Raw genomic sequence first — 24,604 nt, 5'->3', positions numbered from 1 at the left:
AGGCGGAGGCAGGGAGGACCTCCCGGCCACAGCCGGTCCTGCCTGCCCCCAGGTCCAGGAGGTGCAGCCCATCACCAGCTACGACGCGGCGGGCTCCTTCCTCCTCCTGGGCTGTGACAACGGCTCTATCTACTACGTGGGTGAGCAGCAGCTGGTACCCCGCGTGCCCGAGAACCTCCCCGGGAAGGCAGGGGGCGGGGCGGGGGGCGGTGCTGAGCACCTTGAACGAGCCCACGCTGCTCTCCCCACCCGCCCTAGATGTGCAGAAGTTTCCCCTGCGCATGAAGGACAACGACCTCCTTGTCAGTGAGCTCTACCGGGACCCGGCAGAGGACGGAGTCACGGCCCTCAGCGTCTACCTCACCCCCAAGACCAGTAAGCTATGACCGGCTCCCCCCATCTACCCCCCCACCCCCCACCCCGCTGCCAGCAGCCCCAGCCCACAGCCGCCTCCCCACCACTGTGTAGCATGACCCCGTGAGATTTACTGGGAGGAGAAAAGATTCAACTCTCACTTAGTCATTCAACAAACACTGGGCACCGCTTGTATGTAAGCTGTGGCAGGTCTCTCCAACCAGGGCCAGACTTGGCCACGAGCAGTTCGTCTTTGTGTTTCTTTTCCACCTCTGCAATGAGGACATGATGTTTCCACGCTCATAAAACAAAGAGGGTGCGTGTTTTACGGCGGATGAAACCGAGTTCTCTCACTTGGGAGTTCTCTCACTTGGGGACAGTTTTTTTGATTTGGTTTCTTGGCTTTAAATGCAGAAAATTAGGCTAGGTTGTTTTTTTTTTTTTTTTAATTATCGTTTACTTAGAAAATTATTTATTAGAGAGAGAAAGAGCGCACGCAGTCAAGCAGGAGAGGGGCACAGGGAGAGAGAGAAAAAAAATTTTTTTAATATTTATTTATTTCTGGGGAGGAGCAGAGAGAGGGAGGCACAGAATCTGAAGCAGGCTGCAGGCTCCAGGCTCTGAGCTGTCAGTGCAGAGCCAGACGCGGGGCTCGATCCCAGGACGGTGAGATCATGACCTGAGCCAAAGTCAGATGCTTAACCAGCTGAGCCAGCCAGGCGCCCCTCTATTTTTCTGTCTGTCCCCTCTCTTATTAGCTCCGTCTCTCTCTGCCTTACTTTCTGTCCCTGCTCCTCTCTTTCTCTGGTCTCTCCCTCTGTCTCTCCCTTTCTGACATCTCACTGCCTTATTATTTCTGTCTGCCCCTGTCTCCTTGCTTTCTGACTCTATCTCTGTCCTTCTCTTTCTCTCTGCCGTGGTTTCTGTCTCCCTGTGACCCTGTCACTGTCTTCATCCTCGGCCCCTCACCAGGTGACAGCGGGAACTGGATCGAGATTGCCTATGGCACCAGCTCGGGGGGTGTGCGGGTCATTGTGCAGCACCCCGAGACCGTGGGCTCCGGGCCTCAGCTCTTCCAGACCTTCACCGTGCACCGCAGCCCCGTCACCAAGATCATGCTCTCGGAGAAGCACCTCATCTCAGGTGGGCCTCACCGGGCTGCCCCAACTGCCCATCTCCTCGCAAGAGGATGGCCCGGAGGGGAGCATGAAACCAGGGGATGGGACCTCCAGGGGGGGAGGGAATTTTAACCTGGAACAGTAATTGCAGAAGTGAGAGAATAGTGTAAGGGGACCCATCTAAGCAAGAGTAAGAAATTCATCAATTCAGCAAACACTGGTTGAGCACCTACTGTGTGCCAGGCCCAGGGGATACAGTGATGGACAAGACAGGGCAAGTGCCCGCCCTTAGGGAGCTGATGTTCTGCGGGAAGGCAGATGACAAATAAACAAATCAGAATATAAGTCACCAACAGGCAACGATGAAGACCATGAGTAAAAACAAAAGTTGTGCGAGTGGCTTGAGAGTGTTGGGGTCACTGAGGAAGGAGCTTTGAGCAAAACCAAGGAAATAAGCAGTGCAGCTCGGTGGGGACAAACATTCTCGCAGAGGGAACAGGCATTGCAAGGGCTCTGAGCCAGGAGGATGATAGATGTGTCTGAGGAAGCAGAGTGGGCAAGGGAGACAGTAGGACCTTGTAAGCCATGAAGATGACTTTGTCCTTGCCCTTGACTGGGGAGGTATCATGGGAAAGAGGGTCGTGAGCAGAGGAGGGCCATGATCTGACACAGTTATTCACAGGGACTCTCTGGCTATGCGTCGGGGCAGGACAGGAGCAGGAGGAGGCTGCTGCCATGGACAGGACCAGGGTGGGGACAGTGACAGGGTTAGATGAGATCAGGCTCTGGAACAATTTTAGAGGAAGAACCAAGAGGATTTTTGACCATTTGGGAGTTCTGGGGAAGCGAATTCTCTGAAAGGGAAGAATCCAGAGGGGCCCGAATCCTGACACCTTTGAAAAGGGTCATCCTGGGGCTTGGGAAGGTTGGGCCGCGGTGATGACAGCTGGCCTGACCGGCCGTTGCCCCTGTGCTCCTCAGTCTGTGCCGACAACAACCACGTGCGCACGTGGTCCGTGACTCGCTTCCGGGGCATGATTTCCACCCAGCCCGGCTCCACCCCACTCGCTTCCTTCAAGATCCTGGCACTGGAGTCGGCCGACGGGCATGGTGGCTGCAGCGCTGGCAACGACATTGGTGCCTACTAGCCCCTGGCCCCCCATCCCATGCACCCTGCCTGACCCCCATTGGCCTCCACTGGCTCCTTCCCTGACCCCCTGTAGACCTCTCCTGACCCACCCAGCTGACCTGGCTGCCACCTGACCCCTGTCAATCTCCATTTACTCCCAGCTACCCCCGTTGAATTCTGTTACCCCGTTGATTCCTGCTGACCGCCACCTGACCCGGGCCCCCCACCCCACAGCCCTGAGCTCCACTGACTGACCCTCAGCCCTCTCTGACCCCGCCCAATTCCAGAAAGCTGGGGATGGGGACCTAGTCCTGGGAGGGGGCTCATCTTGGAGAAGGGGGCAGAGCCTTAGGGTCTGGAGTCCCAGGGAACCCAGCTGGCCCTGACTCCCCCCACCATCCTGGTCCAGGCCCCTACGGCGAGCGGGACGACCAGCAAGTGTTCATTCAGAAGGTGGTGCCAACCGCCAGCCAGCTCTTTGTGCGTCTTTCATCCACTGGCCAGCGGTGAGGACCGTCCCATCGAACGGGGAGGGTGGTCAGGGGAGAGGGCAGGACACCAGCTGGGTCACGGAGGCCAAAAGGGGGTCCTAGCCAAGGAACGCCTGAAGGAGCAAAGGCTGGGAGGGGGCACGAGGCCTGGTCCTGGGTTTGGAGGCTGGAGAAATTCAAGGTGTGACATGTGTGGGTAGCAGTGAGGCTGGGGAAGCCCCAGGTGCCTGTGCCGGACCTCACGCAGGTCACTCGGTGTGGTCAGAGCCCGGGATCGGGGCAGGAGGCACAGGTGGGGGTGCCGGGGATGGGGGGGTGGGGAGCACAGGCAGCTGTAGGAGCCCAGAGGAGGTGCTTGCTCCAGTCTGGGGAGGGGGCCCGTGAGGGTTTTCGCGAGGACCTTGGAGATAAACAGCAATGAGCAGAAGAAAGGAGGGGCAGGGGTGCGCCGGGCTGAAGGAACAGCGTGGGTGAAGGCTGGGAATCGACAGCCAGTGAGGTGCACGTGGTCGGAGGGCCGGACCTCCGAACAGGCTGCTGAGATTGGCCTGGGCTGCTGGGGAGCCGTGGCCACCATGGGGGTTGGACTGGAGGTGGGACAGGAGTCCGAGAGTCCGGGGAAGAGGCTGGGACAGGTGGGGACAGGAGCCGGCAGGGCTTGACCAGGGCCAGACAGGAGGGGAGGAGGGGGCCCTGGAGGCTGAAGGGATGGGGCAGGAGGGGAGGGAGGCCCCCAGGATGACAGGCCTTCTCTGAGTCAGGAACCAGAAGGGAGAGCAGCAGATTTGGGGGACAATCCCCATGGGGACGTGGGGTGATGCTGGACAGGAGCCATCCCAGAGGCCGCTGCACCCCGAGAGTACATGGGGGAAGGGGAAAGAAGCCTGGGGTGGTGGTTGGAGAGGCCGCGACTAAAGCCACAATGGTGGGGACTGTGGCCCGGGAAGGGGTGTACAGGTGAGGAGAGGGACCGGGGCCAGGGTGACCCCTCTCCCTTCCGTCTCAGGGTGTGCTCGGTGCGCTCGGTGGACGGCTCCCCCACCACCGCCTTCACGGTGCTCGAGTGCGAGGGCTCCCGGCGGCTCGGCTCTCGGCCCCGGCGCTACCTGCTCACCGGCCAGGCCAATGGCAGCCTGGCCATGTGGGACCTGACCACCGCCATGGACGGCCTCGGCCAGGCCCCTGGTACTCCCTATGCCTGGCCTCCATGCCGGCCCCTGTCCACAACCTCCTTTGCCAGTCTCCCTCCCCAGGCTCTTGCCCTCTGACCCCTTTCCTCTGCCTTTGAACCCCAGCTTGCCCTCACTTTTCCACCCTCTCGTAGCTTCTGACCCCTAGCCTCTGACCTCTGCGTTTTTGCTCCTACCCTGGCCTCAAGCCTTGCGTGTGACCTCTGTCCCTTGCCCAGTGGCCCCTGTCTTGCCCCCCCAGCAGGTGGGCTGACCGAGGAAGAGCTGATGGAGCAGCTGGAGCAATGTGAGCTGGCGCCACTGGCTTCCTCTCGGAGCTCTCTCCCCAGCCCCTCCCCTCGCACCTCTCTCACCAGGTAGACTGAACTCCACTTTCCCTTCTGTGCGATGGGGGAGGGGCGGGGGAGGGGGGGGAGTTGCCTCCCTGCCCACGATGACCCTCACTGACCCTCATCACCGCCCCCCCAGTCTCCACTCAGCCTCCCTGTCTGGCCGTCTTGGGAGCCCGAGCCCCCCCCAGGCCGAGGCCCGGCGCCGCGGGGGAGGCAGCTTTGTGGAACGCTGCCAGGAGCTGGTGCGGAGTGGGCCAGAGTCCCGACGGCCCCCGACACCAGCGCCTCGGCCCTCCACGGGTCTCGGGGCTCCCCTTGCACCCCCCAAGGTGAAGCTCAATGAGACTTCCTTCTGAACACAGCTGCCATGGTGCCTTTGGATACCCAGGTCCTGGGCGGGGGACGGGGTGGGGTGGGGTGGGGTGGCAGGGCTCAGGTGCCTCCCTGCTTCCTGTCAGAGCCCTGGGTTCAGGGCCAGGGCTTCCTTGGAATGGTCGTTGTTACTAGGCCCCCACTGCCCCCCCCCCTTTTCTGGAGCCAAAGTCGCCCTCCCCTAATAAAGTTGTCACTGCCAACACCTTGCTGACATTCTTAGAGGGTTTGGGGACCCCCAGGGAAAGGGTGGGAGAGATGTGAGGACCAGCCAGATGTCTGGCTGTAGATTTAGGAACATCTGTCTCTCTTGGTTTAAACAAAGAAGGGGAATGTAATGGTTTACATCTGGCTTCAGGCATAGTTGGATCCAGGGATTCAGATACTCGTCCAGAACGTCTTTCCATCTATTTGGTTTTGCTCTCCTCTGGGATGCATCATACTCAGGTTTTCCCCTCTCGGTGCCAAGATGACTCCAGGTACCTCCTTAGCAACTTGTCTTTTTTCTAGCAACAGCAACAAATCACACGACTGATTCTTATTGACTTGAATTTAGTCAGACGGCCATCCCTGAACCAGCCACTATGGCCGGTGTGATGGAGGCCTTCCACGGTTCCAGGGGTCATGTGCCCTCACAGGCCAGGAGGTTGACAGATTGGAGGAGGAGTTCCTGAAAGGTGAATCGGGGTACTGTTACCACAAGCAAGGATGACTGGCCACAGGTCAACAGAAACACAGATGTCAGCTATGTGATTGCCACATCCTGAACATTTGTACCCTAAGCATCGCCATCACAAACACCTTTCCCACATCCCTTTCCTGCCCATGCCAGAGAGGTTATGAGGGACAGGTTCAGCTCACTCTAGCTTAATATCCTTGAGATTTTCCCCCAAATAATACCTGTTCCCATGGCAACTTCTCAGGAAAGATTTGTGCATCTTTTCCTCGAGCCAACGAAGAGGAAAGAAAGTGGGGCAGACTGGGAACAAGGATTTTAGAATATGCTGATTTCCCTTGAAAAGGGAAATTAGTTCTGGAATGCCAGAGTTTCTGTAACATAGTGGAGAAGGGTCCAGAGTGTTAGGGAATCTAGAACACAGGGATATTCTAGAGTGCTAGCAGATGAACGATATTAGGATCCCCCCGCCCTGCATTTCAGAGAATCCACACAACAGAAGTTGCTTGACCAAAGGACCTGGAAGTCAATGGTTCTAGAACAGGGGAGTGTTGTAGAATGCCTATGATTCTACACTTGCATGCCAGAGATTTGGAGATGCTGAGAATTATAGGAAACAGCAATGTGGAGTACTAGAAAATCTAGAGCATAGGGTATTCCGGAATGTCAGCTCTTCTGGATCACTAGAGGGTTTGTTTGCATTCCAAGAAACCCATAATGGCAAGGGCCTCTGGATTGTCAGGGGATCTAGAACGTGAACAGAGATGAATGATTCAAAAACATGAGTGTTTTGGAATACCTGTGAACCTCAAACTTTAGAAATATTTTTACATGCCAAGGCATTCAGAACCCTAGGGAATGTTTGAATGTTAGAAAGTCTAGAACATAGGAGGAGGGGTTGTGAATTCAGGGAATCTAGAATGTGGGATGTTTTATAATGCTCACAGATCTAGAATACTGAGATAGTTTTTCCTTGCCAGGGAATCTGGAACACGTTGTGTTTCTGGATTGCTGGTGATTCTAGAACGGAGAGAGAAAACGTAAGAAAATCTGGAACACTAAAGAGATTTGTCTGTCTGTTAATACCAGGGATAAAACCCAGCGTGTGAGCACACGATGGGAGGAAGCTTCTGGAATGCCACAGCACCAGAACTCAGGGATTCTGAAGGGTTGAGATCAGATCAGGATCCAAGGGATGACATAGAAACGACCCCGGGAGATAGTGGCACTGATGGGGAAGGATTGGGAGCTGGGGACTCCAAATTCAGGGGGGATGGGAAGCCAACGCCATCCCCGGAAGTTGTAGTGGTGAGCCAGAGGCTGTTGCCTAGCAACGAGCATTGAAGATGCCCCGGATCCCAGGCAGAAGGGAGGAATTTCAGCAGCGCCCCCAGCAAATGCTCCAGCCACAGGGTAGGAGGTGAGGAGGAGGGCAACGGAGGGGGGCATGGGGGGCCAGGACATGCTGTCCTGCAGGGCCATGTTAACAGGGATTGTGGGGGCTTCCCAAAAACAGGGACACGGAACACATTCAGTGGGCAGTCAGGCACTCCCTCATCATGCTAAGACAGCCCACGAATGTCCCTGAGTGTCATCGTTACTGCTCTAAGGGGCTGCGCGGCCCTGGATGGTGGGTGGGCCTGGATTTCTGGGTGTCCGTGTGGGATGGAGGTGTGGATTGCTGTAGGTGGCAGTAACAGTGTGAGCGGGGCTATGTGAGTTACCCGGTGCTCACTGTAACAGGGGAGGGTGAAAGGGTCGCCCCTCCACTGGAAGGAGCAGGAATGGGGGATGAGGACAAAGCTGGATCGGTTGATGTTCTCAGCCTAGGGTGGGCCCTCTGATCAGGGAAGGGGGCCTAGTATCCTGTGTGGGTGGAGCCTGTGATCCACTGGGGGCGGAGCTAGCGATCCAGAACTGGAAACTAAAAGGCTCAAACCGCCTGGAGGGATGGGGCCTGGAACCTCGGAGGCGGGGCAAACATGAAAGGGGTGGGGCTTGGGAATCCTAAGCATGGGGCTGCACCGGAATTCGCTATGGGAAGGGCAGTGGCCTTAAATTCAGACGGGAAGGGGTCAAGTAGGGAGCCGGGGTCGGAAACTCAGGGGGCGGTGCCTTTGGGAGAAGAGAGGCGGGGCAAATTTCGAGGGTGGGGGGGAAAGGGTGGGGCCTTGAGTTTATAATGAAGTAAAAGGGGCTGGGCTTGTGACCTACCGAGATGGGAAGCCATAAGAAAAGCTTGGAGCCTGGACCTCCCTAAAGAGAGTGCAGATGGGGCCTAAGGCCCTCTGAGGCTTGGGGTCCCTAGAAAGGGAGGGGACTAGAATTCTCTAAAGAGAGAGTCTGTAATTCTGGCAGTGGGAGGGGTGCTGTTGGGAATCTTTAAAGGTTCAGGATAGGGAAGGGGAGTCTGGTACCCCCTAGGGGCAGCTGCGGAGAGGGGTGTAAGGAGGAGAACAGTTCTCTAGGAGCCCCTCGGAAGCCAAGTCTGTGGGTCAGGGGCAGAGACTCGGTCCTGTGATGGACAGAGGCTACAACCTTCCGAGGAACAAGATTCTGCTTGTTGGACCCGGAACCCCAACAGCACAGGGCCTTATGAAGGGAAAACCCTTTGGGAAGGTGCAGGGTGGGCCTGGGGCCACAGAGCGGTCGGACCTGGGGCTTACTGCAGGATTAGCACTACCCCCCACCCAGAATCCTGAGCCTCTAGTGTGAGAAGTGGACACCTATGGGGGCTTCCAGCGTTTACACCAGTCAGGGAGCAAATTCTGATCAAATTCTCCCACTACTGTGAGCGAAGGATGAGGCCTGAGTCTAATTTAGGGCCCACTGCCTATGCGTCCCTCCCAACCGTGGTGGTGGTGGGAGGGGGCGGGGGTCCCAGCACCTCCGCTCTTGGGCTCTCCTTCACAAGTTGGTACCCGACTCCCGGTTTCCCCTCCAGCGCTGAGAACTCCAGGCCCCAGCGCCCCCCGCCCGGCACCTGTCCCGCTAGCCCCTCCCCTGCCGCCTTCCGATTGGCCGCGCGGACAGCGCCCCCTGGCGGCACCGGGCTCTGATTGGCGGGAAGTTCGCAGCCGCGGCTAAGACTGTGGAGAAAATGAGTCGGCCTCGGGCGGGGGCGGGGGGCGGGGCCGCGCCAAGCCGGACCCGCTGGACAGACGGCCCGCCTGGAGCGGGACTCCACGCCGGACACGATGCGGCGGCCTGGCCCCAGCGGCCGCCGCCCCCTCCTGCTGGTGCTGCTGCTGCCACTCTTCGCAGCCGCCGCCTCCGCCACCAGCCCCAGCCCCAGCGAGGCCGTCGAGGTTGCGGGGATCCCGGGCCGCCAGGCCGGGTAAGCCCCGCTGCGGCCCCTTCTTCCTTGTGCCCCCTCCATCCAATAAGTCTGGTGGTCCGTGAGGACCAGGACTTGCGGATTTAGGGGAATACGAACCCAGTGCTTCAGGGTAGGGATGAAAGAGCCAGAGCTCTTGGATTTGTTAGGGCCCTCTACTTTGCAGGGGTTAGAATCCGGGGAGTACTGAGATTTTGAGGCGAGGGAGTCCCCGCCGGTGTGATAGATGGATGTAGCCCCAGGGAATTCCAGGGTTTTTTTTTTTTTTTTTTTTTTTTTCCGGAGAAGGGTCCCAGTTTATATGGGAATGGGGCTTTGAGTTTTCCTAAGATGATAGATGGGTGGGGCCCCCCAGCTAGGATGGGGTTCCCCAAGCTTCTTGGGCGCTTAAGGAGGAGTATGGGAGGTTATGAAGGGATTCTATGGTGGAGTTAAGATGTACTGATTTTCTGGGGTTTGGGAACGAGTGGATTAATTAAAGGGACCCTTGGGTTTTCCTAGTGACTTAGGAAGACGTGGACTTCGAGCCTGATGGCGGAGGGGCTTGCAAGGGGTTGTGCGGAGGGGGTTCCTCAGATTTCCTGAGGGTTGGGGATGCTCTTGTTTCCTAGAAAGAGGATCCCGGGCTTGAATGAGGTACCAGTGATTTCGCGGCAAAAGATCCAAAACTTCCTATAGATGCGGGGGTCATAGCCACCCTTCCTGTCTACGGGTGACGAGATCGAAAGAAGCAGTCTGCCCAGTACCCCCACCCCCCGCCCTGCGGCCCAGCGCTCCGTTACAAAGGCCCCGGGCTCTGCTCCCGCCTCGGTCTCTGCGAATGCGTTTAGTAACCCGAGCCGCGCCGGGGGCGGGGCCGGGAAGGGGTTAACGCAGAGAAAAGGCGGGAGGGATAACAGCAAGATCTGGGGTCCCGGAGGCTCCCATTCGGGCGGCCTCCTTCCCAACTGAGCCCCACCCGTCTGGAAAGAGTCATTGAGCCCGACGTCCCCTTCACAGCATCTCCCCACTGCCCTTCTCTCGGGGCCAGAGCGCGCGTCCTCGTCCCTCGTCCCCCTTAGCCTGGGGATAATGGATTTGTCTGGGGGGCCCCTTGGTTGCGACGCACTTGCGCTGGAGCTGAGGACTCCGCTACTCAGAATCTGAGACCCACTGAGCGGGGGATTTCTCAAAGAACTCCTTCCTCCTGGTCAGGCGGGAAACTGAGGCCCAAAGACAAGGAGATGCTGGCTCCAGGACACAGCGCGTGGAAGCGCAGGAACGGTCTAGAACTCGGACCTTGGGATTCCCAGTTCTGGGCTGTGGCTCCTTCTGTATCCCCCTCCTCCTCCTCCTCAGCACCCCGCTGGACCCACAGTCAAAAAGAGGACCTCCCTCCCCAGCCGCTGAGGCCTGTGGAAGTGGCGCCACCTGCTGGCCATGCTCGGGATGATGGCTGAGTCAAGGACACAGATGTGCGGGAGGGCGGGGTTCTAGATTCCCAGGCAGTACGGGCTTGGCAGTGAACTTAAAGATCCACTTTGCGTCATTAAAAAAAAAAAAAATAATTAATTAAGGCTTTAAAATGTCCTTACCAATAAGACTTTACCACTAAACACTTGAGAAAACAAATTAAAGTAGGGTTGCCGCGACTTTCATGCGCGGAGAATCTAAGCCATTTTGCCTCCCACTGTGCAGATGGGGAAGCAGGCATCCAGCGCAGTGCCACAAATTAATTAAACATCTATTTCGAGTTGCTCTCAAGCCTTCTCTTGACTTTCCCTCCCCTACCCACCGTTGCCCTCTTTGGGCAGTTTGAGAGGGCTAGGGGTCTGAGTGACTTCCACCCCTGTTTACAGCGTGGCTGCTTGTCGGTGCTGCCCAGGCCAGTCGCCCAAGAGAAGTCGCTGCGTCAGAGGTGGGTTCTTCTAGGTGGGGTATAGGCAGGGAGTGAAAGGGGCTAAGAGCAGAGGTGTCAGCCGCTCCCTTCCCCACCTCTCATCCCAGCCGGAATGCTGGATGCACTTGGTGGAAAGACTTGGTCCCTTCCTTCTCCACTAAGTCCCTGGCTGTCTCCGAAGCCTCCTGCAGGGTCCAGAGCTGCCCGCCTGAAAAGTGTGCAGGCCCTCAGCAGTGCCTGACCCCAGGGCCCCAGGTGCTGCCGAGCCCCAGCCCCAGCACGAGGAAGAGACAGGTGTCCCTCAACTGGCAGCCACTGACGTGAGTGTGCAATCCCTCCCCTACCAGATGCTCAGGAGCTCCCGGCTCCCCGCCACCAGCCACCACCATTCCCAGCACACGTTTCTTTCTGCTCCCTGCATCTCTTTTCCTTTGGTCTCTCTCTGCCTCTCCCTGGCAACTTGGATCTCTGCTTCTATTTCTCCTTTTCGTGCCTATCGAAGTCTCTGTGTCTTTCAGTCTCCACCTCTCTGCCCCTGTCCCCATGTCCCTCTCTCTGTATTTGCTTTTTCCATCTCTGTCTCTTTCTGTTTCTCTCATTACCTGTCCCTTGTCCTCTCTGTCTCTCTGCGACGCTCTCTTTCTGCCTCTGTCTCTGTCTTCTTTGCTCTCTTTCTCTCCCTTCCTCATCTCTGTTTCTCCCCAAGCCTGTGAAGAACGTACAAGGTCTGGTCCCCGGAAAGGGATACGGGTGGGGGGTGGGCAGAGCTGTTACTGGGAGATCTCGTGGCTCGAAAGGCCCGTTCCAGCTACGGTTGGGTCGTGGGGAAAGGGGGTGTCAGTCTAACCGCGTTGACAGCGCCTCTGCCCTCTTCTATCCAGGCTTCAGGAGGCCCGAGCTCTGTTGAGACGAAGGCGGCCCCGTGGGCCAGGGGGCCGGGCACTGCTGAGAAGGAGGCCCCCACAGCGCGCCCCTGCCGGCCAGACCCGGGGTAAGAACATCCGCCCTTCCTCTGCCGGGGGGCAGGGGGGTGGGTTCCGGGCCAGATAAAGCCGTCTGGTTCCCACGGTCCAGCCGCCGCCTAGCTGCCCCCCGTTGTAGCTCAGCCCCCCAGGACACGGACCCTCTAGGGACCCTGGCGTCCGGCCGTGCGAGGTGAGCCCGGGACAGGACCAGACGCCGGCCAGAGGCGCTGACCCGCGGGGGTGGGGCCGGGAAGCCAGGCGTCCGGGCTCCCTGCGGCCGAAGAGGGGGGCGCTGTCCCGGCAGAGAGCGCAGTCCAACTAGCCCAGACAACAAAAGCGATTGTGCGGGTTGGCGCCTGCCCGGTCACCGAATGCCCAAAATTGCGGGGCGGCTGGGAGCCAAAGGCCTCCCCCTACTTCCACGACCCTCCCCCTGCCCTCCTCCCACTCCAGCTCTCGGCCCCTGGGCTAGCACAACCACCCTCTAAAGTCCCCCTCCTGTTGTGGCCTTCAGCCCAGATGTGTCCCCTTCTCCCTAAAGTCTTCCAGATGTGGGCATCCAGCCAGATGTGAGGACCCCCGCCCACAGCCTCAATCCACCGTTTGCTCTTTCTTATCCATTCTGACTTCTCCTACCAGGTGTGGGGTGCTGGCCAGATGTGACTGCATCCCCAAACGTGCCCCCCAGCGTCCTGCCCACCATCCAGACCCTCAATTCTTTCATGTGCCCGGGTGCACCGACCCTTCTCCTCTCCCCCAGATGTGCCACCTGGCTGCCCAGATGTGCCATGACAGCCCCCTATCCAGATGAAGCCTCTTTCTCTGAGTCTAGGGCGGAGAATCAGCCTGTACCGGCCTCCCCAAATGTGGCCCCCACTCCTCTTTCCTCTTTATGGATTCGGCCCTGTCTAGGGGGAAACCGGCCCGCCCCCACCTGTTCCCTTCCCCGCCGCTCCCCTGCGGGCCCCATTCACTTGTTGGTGCGAGGCGGGGGCAGACGGGGCGCCCCCTCCCCCCTGCGAGTCTAGCGCCCAGCCTGCGCGCCTCTGGCTACGCGCCCAGCCCCACGCGCCCCCGCGCGGCCGCCGGGGAGGGAGTGGTGGGGAGGGGGGGGCCTGAGCGGGGGCGCGGCCGCCCTCCCCCGCAGGCGGGCGGGCGCGGCCGGGCCCCTCGGGCGGGCTGGGGCGGCGGCGCGGCGGAGCGCGGCGCTGCAGCCATGGCGGGCGGCGCGCGGGTGTCGCTATTGGTGCTGCTGGCGCTGCTCGGGCCGCAGCCCGTGCCGGGCCGGCCCCGAGAGCGCCTCCGCGTGCGCTTCACCCCCGCCGTGTGCGGCCTGCGCTGCGTCCATGGGCCCACCGGCTCCCGCTGTACCCCGACCTGCGCGCCCCGCAACACCACCAGCGTGGACAGCGGCGCGCCCGGCGGGGCGGCCCCGGGGGGACCCGGCTTCCGCGCCTGTGAGTGCGGGGTGGTGGTCCCGAGGGAGGGGCTCCCAGGGGGAGGAGGATCCCCGGGGACGGGAGAGACAGTTCCCCCAGGAGAGGGAGCCCAGATTCTGTGTACGGTAGTGTTGGGGAATCCCTGGGGTATTAAGGAAGGGAGACTTAAATTCCTGGCTTTGGGGGTTGAGTCCTGAGGGTCCCGATTTTGCAATCAATGAGGGTTCGCAGGGACCTGTGGCGTCCCACGTGAGGGGACTGGGGCAGGCTTTCATGCCTTTGAGTCAGTCAAAGTGGGGGCTACCAGAATTGAGGAGCCTGGGAGCTTTGGGGAAGGGGGCCCCAATGCTGAGATTGTAAGGAGTCCTTGGAGACTAAGGGAGAGTTTCAGAGCCCCGAGGGGTGTCCCAGTTTCTTTATCTTTGGTTGGGAGGGGTTAGGAAAGGATGCAAATGCCCGTGAGGAGGGGGGTTGGGGTGAGGAAAGTTGATCGGCAGAGCTGAGGGGGACAGGGTCCCTAGAAGGAGGGTCTCTGCGGGACTCTGAGTTGCAAGGGTCGCACGTGGGAGAGAAACCCAGATAGGAGGCCTAGGGGAAGGGGCGCCCCCTGGGGGCAGAGGGGACAGGAGGGTGCGCACCAGGCACCCCTACAGATAGGGAGCCCCCCCCCCCCCCCGGGTTCAGGTGAGGTGGGGAGGGCGGGTCACCTGTTGGCCCCAGGGTGCAGGGATGGGCGGGCTCTCGGGTCGCGGCCTACCTGCCCCCAACCCCAGAGGCCCTCTGGAGTGGGGAGTGGGGGCCCCTGGCTCTGAGAACTCGCCCAGCCTGGCCCCTAGCCAATCCAGCCCTGGCCGGCGTGAGCTCATCTCCCGCCTGAGCCCCCGCCCGCTGCCACTCCCTCCCTCCTCCCCTTCCTCCCTCCTGCCTACACTCCCTCCCGGCCCAGCCCCAACGCGCCCGTGCCAGGCGCCGTGCCCAGGCGGGTGCCAAGCCCCTGGAGGCACAAGAGGGGCATGTGAAGGGGGGCTGACCTCGGCAGGACCCCAGTGTCCTCAGCTCCTTATTCCTCCAAAGGCGTGGGGCATGGAGTTGGCCTTGCCCATGTAGCAACACGTCCTGGGTGTGGGAGCCCCAAGGGAGCTGGGTGGGGGGCCAGCATTCAGACCAAGAGAAGGCCGAGAAATGCCCGAGGAGGCTGGGAAATGCCCTGAGACCTAGCTGGATTACCATGCCTGCCAGCAGAGACCCTTGCTATTTTGGAATCTTGATTCCTAGTTAAGCCTCTCCGGCTACTCAATTAAGGACCCTTATTAGGACACTCTGGAGTCCTGCCTGGCCTGACTCTCCTAACTAGGGGAGCCCAGAGTCTCAGCCTTCAGACCCTAAGCCTCCTCCCCACCCCTATCAACAGACTCCAGAGACCAGCCCCTCCAGTAAAGTTCCCTCCCATTCTTCTGATGTAATCCCCCAAACTGTGCCCCTCACCAGACAACTCTGTAGTATTGTCCCTCAGCTATTCCTCCCTGCTTCCCACAGAATCCCTAGACTACAGACCCTATGTAGTGATAACTCCACTCCCCAGCTGAATTCTCTTTCCACAAAAGACTTCCATTCTCTTATATTTACAACTAAGTGCCATCGGATTCCCGATTCCTGTCTTTCCAAGCCTCGCTTTTCCAGCTGACCACCCTCCCCAGGAACTTCTGATCCATCTATCTTCAGAGAACCCCAGAGGGTCTTGCTCAGCTGATTCTCACAAGAAGACTCTCCACAGACACTGTGACTGCCCCCCTAGGCAGCCATTCATCCAAAGACTTGGGCACCTAATTCCCTTAGTTGAGAGGGGATGTGAGATCCACAGTATCTTAGAATCTTCTCAGACAATTGAGGCTCTTGTGTGCTGGGGACTCCCAGGGAATCCCATTTCTCCATGTAAATCCTTTTCTCAGCACCCTCAAACTAGCTGTCCCCTAGAAGGCACTAGAGTCCTGTCTTCTGGGCAACTTCCCCAAAGGATTCAACGGACTTCTTCTGTTGAAAGGGAGCTTCGGTTTCTTCTGAGCTAGGCTCTCTTTCCCTTCTAGAAACCTTAAGCCATCTTTGAATCCCAGAGTACTGCACTCTATGTGATCTCCTTCCAGGAGTCCAGTCTCTTTACCCTTCTAAATTGAAGGGGCTCCCTCTACGCTTTCCCTGTCTCCAGTGTGTGGCTCAGAATCCCACACACGCCTTCCTGGACGGCCCCAGCCGCCTGCCCCCGTCCTCCCCTCCGCACAGCTGTCTCCAGCTGTTCTCTGCAGCCCCGGGGGAGAAAGGGAGGGGGTGCCCTCGCAGGATACGTCCGGCCTTCTTTGGCTCAGCGGGCTCGGGGCTCCCCAAGGGTCCGGAATGCGGAGCCGCCGCCCTACCCCCGCCGCACCCCTCTCTTTGTTTACCCCGCCGCACAGCTGGCAGAGCCCCGCCCAGAGGTGGCCTGGGGCCCAGCGAGGGCGCGCAGAGGGGAGAGGAGGCGCGTTCCCGTCGTGGCCCCGCCCCCGGGCTACAGGAGGCGGGAAGGCAGAGCTAGAACTCTGGAGCGGGAGCGGGAGGGGAGGTGGGCGGAGACAAAGCGCGGTGGGTGGGGCTAGGACGCCCAGATAGCCGAGGAAGTGGGGCGGGAGGAGCGTGAGCCCGAGAGCCCGGGGAAATCCGCGTGAGGAAAGGAAGGTGGGCGGGGCTAAAGGCAGCAGGTTAAACACCTAGATAGGCGAGCTTTAGAATCCCGGGGGTAGAAGGTAATGTGGGCGAGGCTCTTAGAAGGCGAGGCATAGCCAGTGGGCGGAGATTGAGTGTCGTGGACCTGGCCAGACGGAATGTGCGCGTGCCTAGAATGCTAAAGAGACAGAGTTGGGAAAGGGGAGTGGTGTTAGGGGGTGGCCAAAACGTTGATTTAGGCAATGGAAGAGACCAGCGCCGGGTCTGCGTAGCTAGAACAGCAAAAAATCCAGCCTGGTGAAAAGATGGGCGGGGCTAAGTGTTAAGGAAAGAACTTGAGTGGTCGCGGCTGAGCCAATGGGCGGGGACAGCGCTGCCTGGGTGGGGCTGGAACGCGGTGGACTCGACCTCAAAGTGGGACTCGAGAGGAAGGGCGGAGTGACCTGAAAGTGAAGAGCGGGAGGGCGTGGTGAACTGACCCAGTGGGAGGAGCTATACCAGAGGGCTGTAAGACCGGACCCAGCCAATGCAGGTGGTCTGGGTGGGTGGGGGTGACACAGGACAGCTCAAGGCGGAGCGGCTTACAACCACTAGGTGACAACGTTAGGGACTGAGTTAGCCTCTCTCCTCCCCCTCCCCCCCCAGTCCTGTGTCCCTTGATCTGTCACAACGGCGGTGTGTGCGTGAAGCCTGACCGCTGCCTCTGTCCCCCGGACTTCGCTGGCAAATTCTGCCAGCTGCATTCCTCAGGCGCCCGGCCACCGGCCCCAGCCATGCCAGGTCTCACCCGCTCGGTGTACACCATGCCACTGGCCAACCACCGCGACGACGAGCACGGTGAGGAGGGCGCGGCCAGGGTCCCCTCTGATCCCTCTGTCCACTACCTCGCAGTTTCTCTGACCCCCATCTTTCCTGCCTTCCCCTAAGTACCCTTCTCCAGTGCGCCCTTCCGCCCATTCCTAGTCCCAGTCCGTAAGAACTGGGGTGTAGACACCCCTTTGCCCCGCCGTGCCTCCCTCCAGGCGTGGCGTCCATGGTGAGCGTCCACGTGGAGCACCCGCAGGAGGCGTCCGTGGTGGTGCACCAGGTGGAGCGTGTGTCCGGCTCTTGGGAGGAGGCGGACGCCGAGGCAGTGGCACGGGCGGAGGCGGCGGCGCGGGCGGAGGCGGCGGCGCCCTACACTGTGCTGGCACAGAGTGCGCCGCGCGAGGACAGCTATTCGGATGCCTCGGGCTTCGGTTACTGCTTTCGAGAGCTGCGCGGAGGCGAAGTGAGCACAGGCGGGTGGGGAGGGGCCCGGAGCGTGCCACCACGCGGGGGCGCGCTCACCCAACACTTTTCCCACAGTGTGTGTCCCCGCTGCCCGGGCTCCGGACGCAGGAGGTGTGCTGCAGAGGGGCCGGCTTGGCCTGGGGCGTTCACGACTGTCAGGCATGCTCGGAGCACCTGGGTAAGTCCCAGGGCGTCCCTGAGGTGCTTGGAGCTGGGGAGAGGTGATAACCCCGTGGCTCCTGGTATCCTGCCCATAGACAAACCCTGTTCACAAATTCTAACCACACGTACCCTGTTGTGGGGATCATTTCCAGTCTAGATCTATCCATACCGCTCTGGTACCGCCCACTCCACTTTCTGACTTTGTTTACTCTGTTCTCACCCCACATTTATACCATGGCCCCACTCATAAATTTCTGGAACCTCCCACGTTGCCTTCTGCCAGACCGCTTATCTCAGGTTCACCTTGCACTCAAGCCACACTCATCTTTTAAATCTCTCCCATCCCTCTTTTGTCCCCGCCCATCTATTTTGGCTCCGCCCGCCCCTGGCCCACCCCTCTCTTCTCTCCACAGGCATTTCCGACCGAGTGGGCATCCCAGATGGACCGTGTCCAACCGGCTTTGAAAGGGTTAATGGGTCCTGCCAAGGTGAGCGGGGGGGGGGGGGGCGGCAGGAGTGGGAAGGGCTTGGCTCTACGAGCCGGGCTGGCAGGGAGCTCATCCCTGATGCCCCTGAGCCCACGGCATTCCTCCTAGATGTGGATGAGTGCGCGACCGCCGGGCGCTGCCAGCACGGGGAGTGTGCAAACACGCACGGTGGGTACACGTGTGTGTGTCCGGACGGCTTCCTGCACGACTCGTCCCGCAGCAGCTGCATCTGTGAGCCACGGGAGAGGGTTGAGGCTGGATTGCCCGCCTGTCCGCCAGGCCCTCAGACCCCATACCAGAGCACCCCGGGGTCTTTAATTCCCTTAGACTCCCACGATCCCCCTAGACTTCCGGGTCCCCCCAGTCACTCTTATTAGACACCCCCCCCCCCAGAACGTCTCGGATTCTTACATACTCTCAGACTCCCTGGACCTTCTTCAGCCCCTCTAAGAACCCCTCAAACTTTTAGATCCATATCCCTTCCGATCTTCAGACTTCCTTTAGCTTTTCTCAGGCCCCCAAATCCCTTCCTCTCCCTCGACCACCAGACCTTCTGCAGACCTTGAGATCCTTGTCAGATTCTCCCGTTGCCCCCTCAGGCCCTAAACCTTTCTCACACCTCCAGACCCCTCACCTCTCCTGAATGGCCTTTACACCCACCAACCCCTCCCGGGGACCATCCTCCTGTCTCCCAGATCCCTTCGCCCCCACCGTTCCCTAGAAAGCCCGCCCTGAAGAATTTCCTCCCCCACCCCCAGCCCAGCACGTGATCTCAGAGGCCAAAGGGCCCTGCTTCCGCGTCCTCCGCGACGGTGGCTGCTCCCTGCCCATTCTGCGCAATATCACCAAGCAGATCTGCTGCTGCAGCCGCGTGGGGAAAGCCTGGGGTCGAGGCTGCCAGCTCTGCCCACCGTTTGGCTCAGGTGAGCAGCCTCCTGCCCGGCCTATTTCTAGACTTGACTAAACGCGGTGCCCACCCTAGGTGCCCCAGGCCCTTAGATCCCCAGAGTGGACTCCACCGGGGTTCCACCTCACCTTTGGCCACCCCCACCCACCCCTGAGACAAACCCCTTCGCATCAACCCCAGCCTTGACTACCCCTAGCCCTTGAGATATGCTGCCTGCCCAACCCTGTCCCCAAGCGTTGGCCAAGTCTGGAGTTCCAGAGATCCTGCCTTCAGTCTAAGCTCCGTCCCCACCCCAGATATGCCCTTCCCAGAGACGGTCCCCTGGCAGTGTAGCTTCTACCTAAAAACCAGACCCTTCAACAAACCAAAGCAGATCCCACCCTCAACCCCTGTCCCTGTCACTCTCCCAAATAGGGAAAAACATCCTTGGTCCCACTCATACCCTCAGGGACGTCCCATTCTTTGGCCAGTGTACCACCCCAAACCAACATCCAACCCAAACCCCTGACACACACCCAGGCCAAGCCTTGCCCCGAGTCAAGGCCAGATTCTAGATTCCTCTTCTGTCTCATTCCTTCCTGCTTTCATGCCCTCTCTCTGCCCCTCTCCCTCCCTTTCTTGTTCCTAGAGGGTTTTCGGGAGATCTGTCCGGCTGGCCCTGGCTACCACTACTCGGCCTCTGACCTCCGCTACAACACCAGACCCCTGGGCCAGGAGCCACCCAGAGTGTCCCTCAGCCACCGGGCTCCACCCTCCACCGTTCGGCCACCCACAGGTGAGCTGGCTTCTGGAGGAAGAGGTGTCATCTCTGAGGGGCTGCCCTAGCCTCATAAGGAGGGGGACACCCAAATCCAGCTCTCCATTCATTGTTATTCCTTTGTTTTTTGGTTTTTTTTTAAACCAGGCTTTCTGCCCACACACCGTCCAGAACCCCGACTTGAGCCAAGGCCAGGCCCTGAGCTTCCCCTGCCCAGCATTCCTGCCTGGTCTGGTCCTGAGATCCCCGAATCAGGTGCAGTAGAGGGGATCGAGGGCATCAATGGGGGTATCACAGGTGGGGGTTCTAGCGGGGAGCTCTAAGGTGAAGATTCCAGGTTAGGGATGTTACAGCCAGAGGACTTAAGGAATGTGTGGGAAGAGGGAAAGATTTGGAGAGCTGAGTGTTGGGTAACATTAGGAGCTGGTGTCAGACAGCCCTGGGTTCAAGTTCTCACTTGATTGCACAAGTCATTTAACCTCTCTGAGCCTCAGTGTCCTTATCTGTAAAATGAGGATCATTGTGAGGATTCACTGAACTATCCCTGAAGAGTCTGCCACATAGTAAGTGCTGAGTTAATGTTGGACAATTGTTTTTCACACAGAGGGCACTAAGAACGTATCTCGGTCAGAGGACCGGAAAGCAAATATTCAGAAATGGAGACTTTGGGGGTGGCAATAAGGGGAATTCAGGCAGAGGATCTGATGAGAAGTCCCATAATAAAGGAGCGGAGGATCAGAGGTGGAAGAGGGGTGGGGAGGGACAGACATGAGGGTGTCTTAGGCAGAGCGTCTGAAGGAATTGTACGGGGGTGAAAGGGACAGAGGATTCAGAGATGGGGGAACCCTGGCTGACTGGACTCCCCAGGTCCCTCTGCGGGCGTGTGTCAGCGCAATCCCCAGGTCTGCGGCCCAGGACGCTGCATTCCCCGGCCCAGTGGCTACACCTGCGCGTGCGATTCGGGTTTCCGGCTCAGCCCGCAGGGCACACACTGCGTCGGTGAGCCCGACAGAGAGGGTGGACGGAGGCGGGGCGGGGAATCTCTGCCAACCTCCTCCTGACCAGCCCCTTCCTGGCCCTCAGACGTGGACGAATGCCGCCGCGTGCCCCCGCCCTGTGCCCCCGGGCGCTGTGAAAACACGCCAGGCAGCTTCCATTGCGTGTGCGGCCCGGGCTTCCGAGCCGGCCCGCGGGCTACGGAGTGCTTGGGTGAGAAATCCGCCCTGCCCAGCTCCAGGCTCCACCCCTGCCCGGGTCTCCCTCCAGCAGCTCCCGCCCTCCCACGCTTCTCCACGCTCCCGGTCCCGCCCCCAGACCCGCTCCAGCTCTCCCTTCGGCCCCGCCACGGCTTTTTCCCCGCCCAGCCGGCTTTTCCCGACGGGGCGGGTCCCTGCTGTACAACTAGCCGACTTCTCTCCCCAAACCAGTCCCGCTGCGCTCCTCCCTTGGCCCCGCCCCCACCATATTCCCAACTAGCTCCCGCCCTCCCTCAGGCCCCGCCCCTGTTCTACAACCGCGGCAACCTAGCACCTGACTCCTGATTCCTAACCTGCCGCATCTGGGCCCGGTACTCTAAACGCCCCTTGCCTCGCTTCTGCCCTCCCTTGGTTCGGTCCCCATAGCCGCCCTTCCCTCCATTGCCCTGCCTAGATCCTGCCTTTCCCAAATTGCCCCCCCCTCACAGTTCCCCTCTCCGCCTCTGTCCTGCCCGGCTCCCCAGTCCTCATCTTGCCCTTCCTTCTCACCTGCCCCGCCCCGCGTCCGCCTACGCCTCAATCCTACCCATTCCTTGCTCTCCTTACTGTCCCTGGCTCGCTCCCCAGTTGGGCCCAGGCCCAAGTCTGGCTCCGCCCCTGCCCTCCCCTCCTTCCATCCTCCCAGAGCCCTCGGAGGGCGGGCGTGGGGGCCGTGAGGGGGAGTGTCTGCCCCAGTCTGAACCTCCGGGTTTGTGACTACAGACGTGGACGAGTGCCACCGCGTGCCGCCGCCGTGTGACGGCGGGCGCTGCGAGAACACTCCAGGCAGCTTCTTGTGCGTGTGCCCCGCTGGGTACCAGGCTGCTCCCCACGGAGCCGGCTGCCAGGGTGAGGAACTGACAGGGACAGAGGGGAAGGGGATGTGCGGGGAAGGGTAGAGTGGCAGTGATGAGGGATGGAGAAACTGAGCAAGAGGCAGGGGGAGGCTGATTGCTGCGAGACGGGGCGGGGGGAGGGGCAAGTTCTGAGAACCAGACTCGTAGCCTGATGGCTGTAGAGACACAGTGACACGGGGACGGAGAGGCCAAGTGATCGAAAACAGAAAAGCTGAGTCATTGAGGATGGAGAGGCTGGAGGATGGAGAGAGATGTCAGTTCTGGGGGAAGGGGGTAGAGTTATGGAGAACAGGACAGAAAGAAGCCGATTGATGCTGACTAGAGTTCTAGGAGGCGGACAGGAAGCTTAGGCATTGAATAGGTAGAGGGATGTGGGGTGAAGAATTTGAATAATGGGGAATGGGGGCGCAGAACGAGACAGACAAGGAGGCGGACTGATGGAGGTCAGGGAGGCAGAGGGGAGCACGGGGTGGGGGACATAAAGGTGTGACTCTGGGCCCCTTGCCCCGGGCAGATGTGGACGAGTGCACGCAGAGCCCAGGCCTTTGTGGCAGAGGGGTCTGTGAGAACCTGTCCGGCTCTTTCCGCTGTGTTTGCCCGGCTGGCTTCCGGGGCTCGGCGTGTGAAGAAGATGTGGATGAGTGTGCCCAAGAGCCACCGCCCTGCGGGCCAGGCCGCTGTGACAACACGGCTGGCTCCTTCCACTGTGCCTGCCCTGCTGGCTTCCGCTCCCAAGGACCGGGGGCCCCGTGCCAAGGTGAGGGTGCCGAATGCAAGCCCACTCCACCCCCATTTGCTGTGGGGACTGGAAGGAGACATGGTTGGGGTCAGAGAGGCAGAGTATTGGGGCTTGGTGATGGAGGACAGGGGCAGAGGAGTACTGAGAGGGTGGGGAGGGTCTGATTCAAGTCTTCTCCCCTTTCTGCAAATATGAGGGTGCTCTCCCTTCCTCCTCCTTTTTGGAATGATACTTTTGTGCCTGTGGGAACCCTAGGGAGGGGACAACTGACATGGGGAGGGCAACATGCAGGAGGTGGTGCCCTAGCTTCACCCTGGCAGCTGGAGAGACCATGAATGGGGAAACAGGGAAGGAATCTGTCCTCCTGGGAGATGGGATGAGCCTGGGCAAAGTCCAAGAGACTGCCTCCAGACTGCAATGTTGGGGTAGGTGGTGATGGCAATGGAGATGTTTGGGTCCAGGCCCCTTTCTCAGCCCCACTGGTCCCCTCTGCCCCAGATGTGGACGAGTGTGCCCGTAGCCCCCCGCCCTGTGCCTATGGCCGGTGTGAGAACACAGAAGGTGGCTTCCAGTGTGTCTGTCCCACCGGCTTCCAACCCAACGCTGCCGGCTCTGAGTGCGAGGGTGAGGCCGGGGAGGGAGGGAGGCATGTGGATGGGGGAGGGGGGCTTTGGGCTGCTCCTTCAAGGCCACCTTCTCCCCTGCCCCCCAGATGTGGATGAGTGTGAGAATCATCTGGCATGTCCTGGACAGGAGTGTGTGAACTCACCTGGCTCCTTCCAGTGCAGAGCCTGTCCTGCTGGCCACCACCTACACCACGGCCGATGCACTGGTGAGACCAAGCCCTGGCTATGACCTTAGACCTGCACCCTGACCCCTGACCTGGCCCATTATCTCCTGACCTGGACCTCAATCCTCTGGACCCTGACCCTCAGAGTCTGATTGTGACTCTTGACCTAGATTATGGGCCTCTGACCCATATTGCGAGTCCTGGCCTGGACCACCACCCTTGACTCTGAATGTGACTTCTGATTCTGTGGCCCCTGAACCTTCAACCTGTCTGTGACATTTGAACCTAACCATTACCCCTACTGATAAACTCTCCCTACAACCCTGATAGCAATTGTAACCCTTCTGATCCTGACTGTCCCTTGACCCTGAATGTGACCTGTGACTCCTAAACTTGACCATGACATTCGACCTAACCATAACTCCTGACCATAACCCTTGACTCTCTGTGACCTTTGATCTTGTCTCTTTCATTGACCCATTCTCAGAATACCTTCCCTGGCATATTGGGTTCATGATCCCTGACCCTGACCCCTGACTAGAGGCAGAATTCTGGACTCTGACTGTTACCCCTGACCTGAATTGGTCTCAGATTCCAGTCACTGACTCTAACCCCTGATTTAACAGAATGCCATCCCATCCTCTTGGTTTATAATACCTGACCTCTTACCCTAATTAATTTCTGACCCCAGTCCTCGTCCAGAGTCCCTTCACTGACTCCAGGATCCTGGCACAGGGAGTTGCCAGAAAACCCGACCTACAAGACCCCCAATTGTGGTCGCCAGAATCAGGGAATCTTGGTCTCTCCAACCTGCTCCTGCTATGGATCTTTCAGCTCATATCCAACTCAAGACACTACCCACCAACTTCTCTAGAGACCTCTGCCACAAGAGGATCCATCCAGTGTCCCTAAACCAGACCCCTCCCCCCCTTTTTTTTTTGAGACAGTGAGAGACAGAGCATGAGCAGGGGAGGGGCAGAGAGAGAGAGAGGGAGACAGAATCTGAAGCAAGCTCCAGGCTCTGAGCCGTCAGCACAGCCCTACGAGGGGCTTGAACTCACGGACTGTGAGATCATGACCTGAACTGAAGTCGGATGCTTAACCGACTGAACCACCCAGGCGCCCCAAACCAGACCCTTTCTGAAACCCCTGTTCCCACAGATGTGGACGAGTGCAGTTCGGGTGCCTCCTGCGGCCCCCATGGCCACTGCACTAACACCGATGGCTCCTTCCGCTGCAGCTGCGCGCCGGGCTACCGGGCGCCGTCGGGTCGGCCTGGGCCCTGCGCAGGTGGGCTGGGTGGGGAGAGGGCGGCGAGAGGACCGGAGAACCTGGGGGTGGGGTCCGGGCTCCTGGACAAAGCCTGATGGGGAGGTAGAAGCTGGACTCAAAGGATGTGGGTGGGGCTTAGAAACCCGCCC

The 24,604-nt window shown here is 59.6% G+C and overlaps 2 protein-coding genes across 6 annotated transcripts in view; both read left to right on the top strand.

Annotated features, from left to right (window-relative positions):
• The window catches only part of SHKBP1 (SH3KBP1 binding protein 1), a 10,956-nt gene extending 5,767 nt beyond the window's left edge, over positions 1-5,189 (top strand). The window contains exons 11-18 of one of the 2 annotated variants that reach the window (XM_058709527.1): positions 53-140; positions 259-375; positions 1,327-1,497; positions 2,454-2,609; positions 3,011-3,107; positions 4,099-4,277; positions 4,527-4,638; positions 4,751-5,189. In XM_058709527.1, the coding sequence (XP_058565510.1) occupies positions 53-140; positions 259-375; positions 1,327-1,497; positions 2,454-2,609; positions 3,011-3,107; positions 4,099-4,277; positions 4,527-4,638; positions 4,751-4,970 (1,140 nt within the window). In that variant the 3' untranslated portion in view covers positions 4,971-5,189. Of the gene's footprint in view, positions 1-52; positions 141-258; positions 376-1,326; positions 1,498-2,453; positions 2,610-3,010; positions 3,108-4,098; positions 4,278-4,523; positions 4,639-4,750 lie in introns of both variants that reach the window. The other variant, XM_058709526.1, reaches the window with a different exon arrangement.
• A 1,804-nt stretch (positions 5,190-6,993) lies between these two features.
• LTBP4 (latent transforming growth factor beta binding protein 4) overlaps positions 6,994-24,604 on the top strand; it is a 30,589-nt gene continuing 12,978 nt past the window's right edge. Inside the window, exons 1-19 of one of the 4 annotated variants that reach the window (XM_058709524.1) lie at positions 6,994-7,082; positions 10,838-10,896; positions 11,060-11,198; positions 11,760-11,869; positions 16,622-16,813; positions 16,999-17,246; positions 17,324-17,426; positions 17,824-17,898; positions 18,007-18,129; positions 18,657-18,821; positions 19,434-19,580; positions 19,710-19,817; positions 20,430-20,561; positions 20,646-20,771; positions 21,521-21,646; positions 22,169-22,411; positions 22,892-23,017; positions 23,106-23,225; positions 24,345-24,473. In XM_058709524.1, coding sequence (XP_058565507.1) covers positions 7,009-7,082; positions 10,838-10,896; positions 11,060-11,198; positions 11,760-11,869; positions 16,622-16,813; positions 16,999-17,246; positions 17,324-17,426; positions 17,824-17,898; positions 18,007-18,129; positions 18,657-18,821; positions 19,434-19,580; positions 19,710-19,817; positions 20,430-20,561; positions 20,646-20,771; positions 21,521-21,646; positions 22,169-22,411; positions 22,892-23,017; positions 23,106-23,225; positions 24,345-24,473 — 2,545 coding nt within the window. In that variant the 5' untranslated portion in view covers positions 6,994-7,008. Of the gene's footprint in view, positions 7,083-8,747; positions 9,000-10,837; positions 10,897-11,059; positions 11,199-11,759; positions 11,870-13,020; positions 13,301-16,621; positions 16,814-16,998; positions 17,247-17,323; positions 17,427-17,823; positions 17,899-18,006; positions 18,130-18,656; positions 18,822-19,433; positions 19,581-19,709; positions 19,818-20,429; positions 20,562-20,645; positions 20,772-21,520; positions 21,647-22,168; positions 22,412-22,891; positions 23,018-23,105; positions 23,226-24,344; positions 24,474-24,604 lie in introns of those variants that run through there. The other 3 variants (XM_058709521.1, XM_058709522.1, XM_058709525.1) reach the window with 3 other exon arrangements.

This window comes from Neofelis nebulosa, chromosome 17, assembly GCF_028018385.1.
Source record: "Neofelis nebulosa isolate mNeoNeb1 chromosome 17, mNeoNeb1.pri, whole genome shotgun sequence".
NCBI lineage: Eukaryota > Metazoa > Chordata > Mammalia > Carnivora > Felidae > Neofelis > Neofelis nebulosa.
The sequence above is the reverse complement of the archived record's forward strand: the minus strand, read 5'-3'. Positions and strand labels throughout refer to the sequence as shown.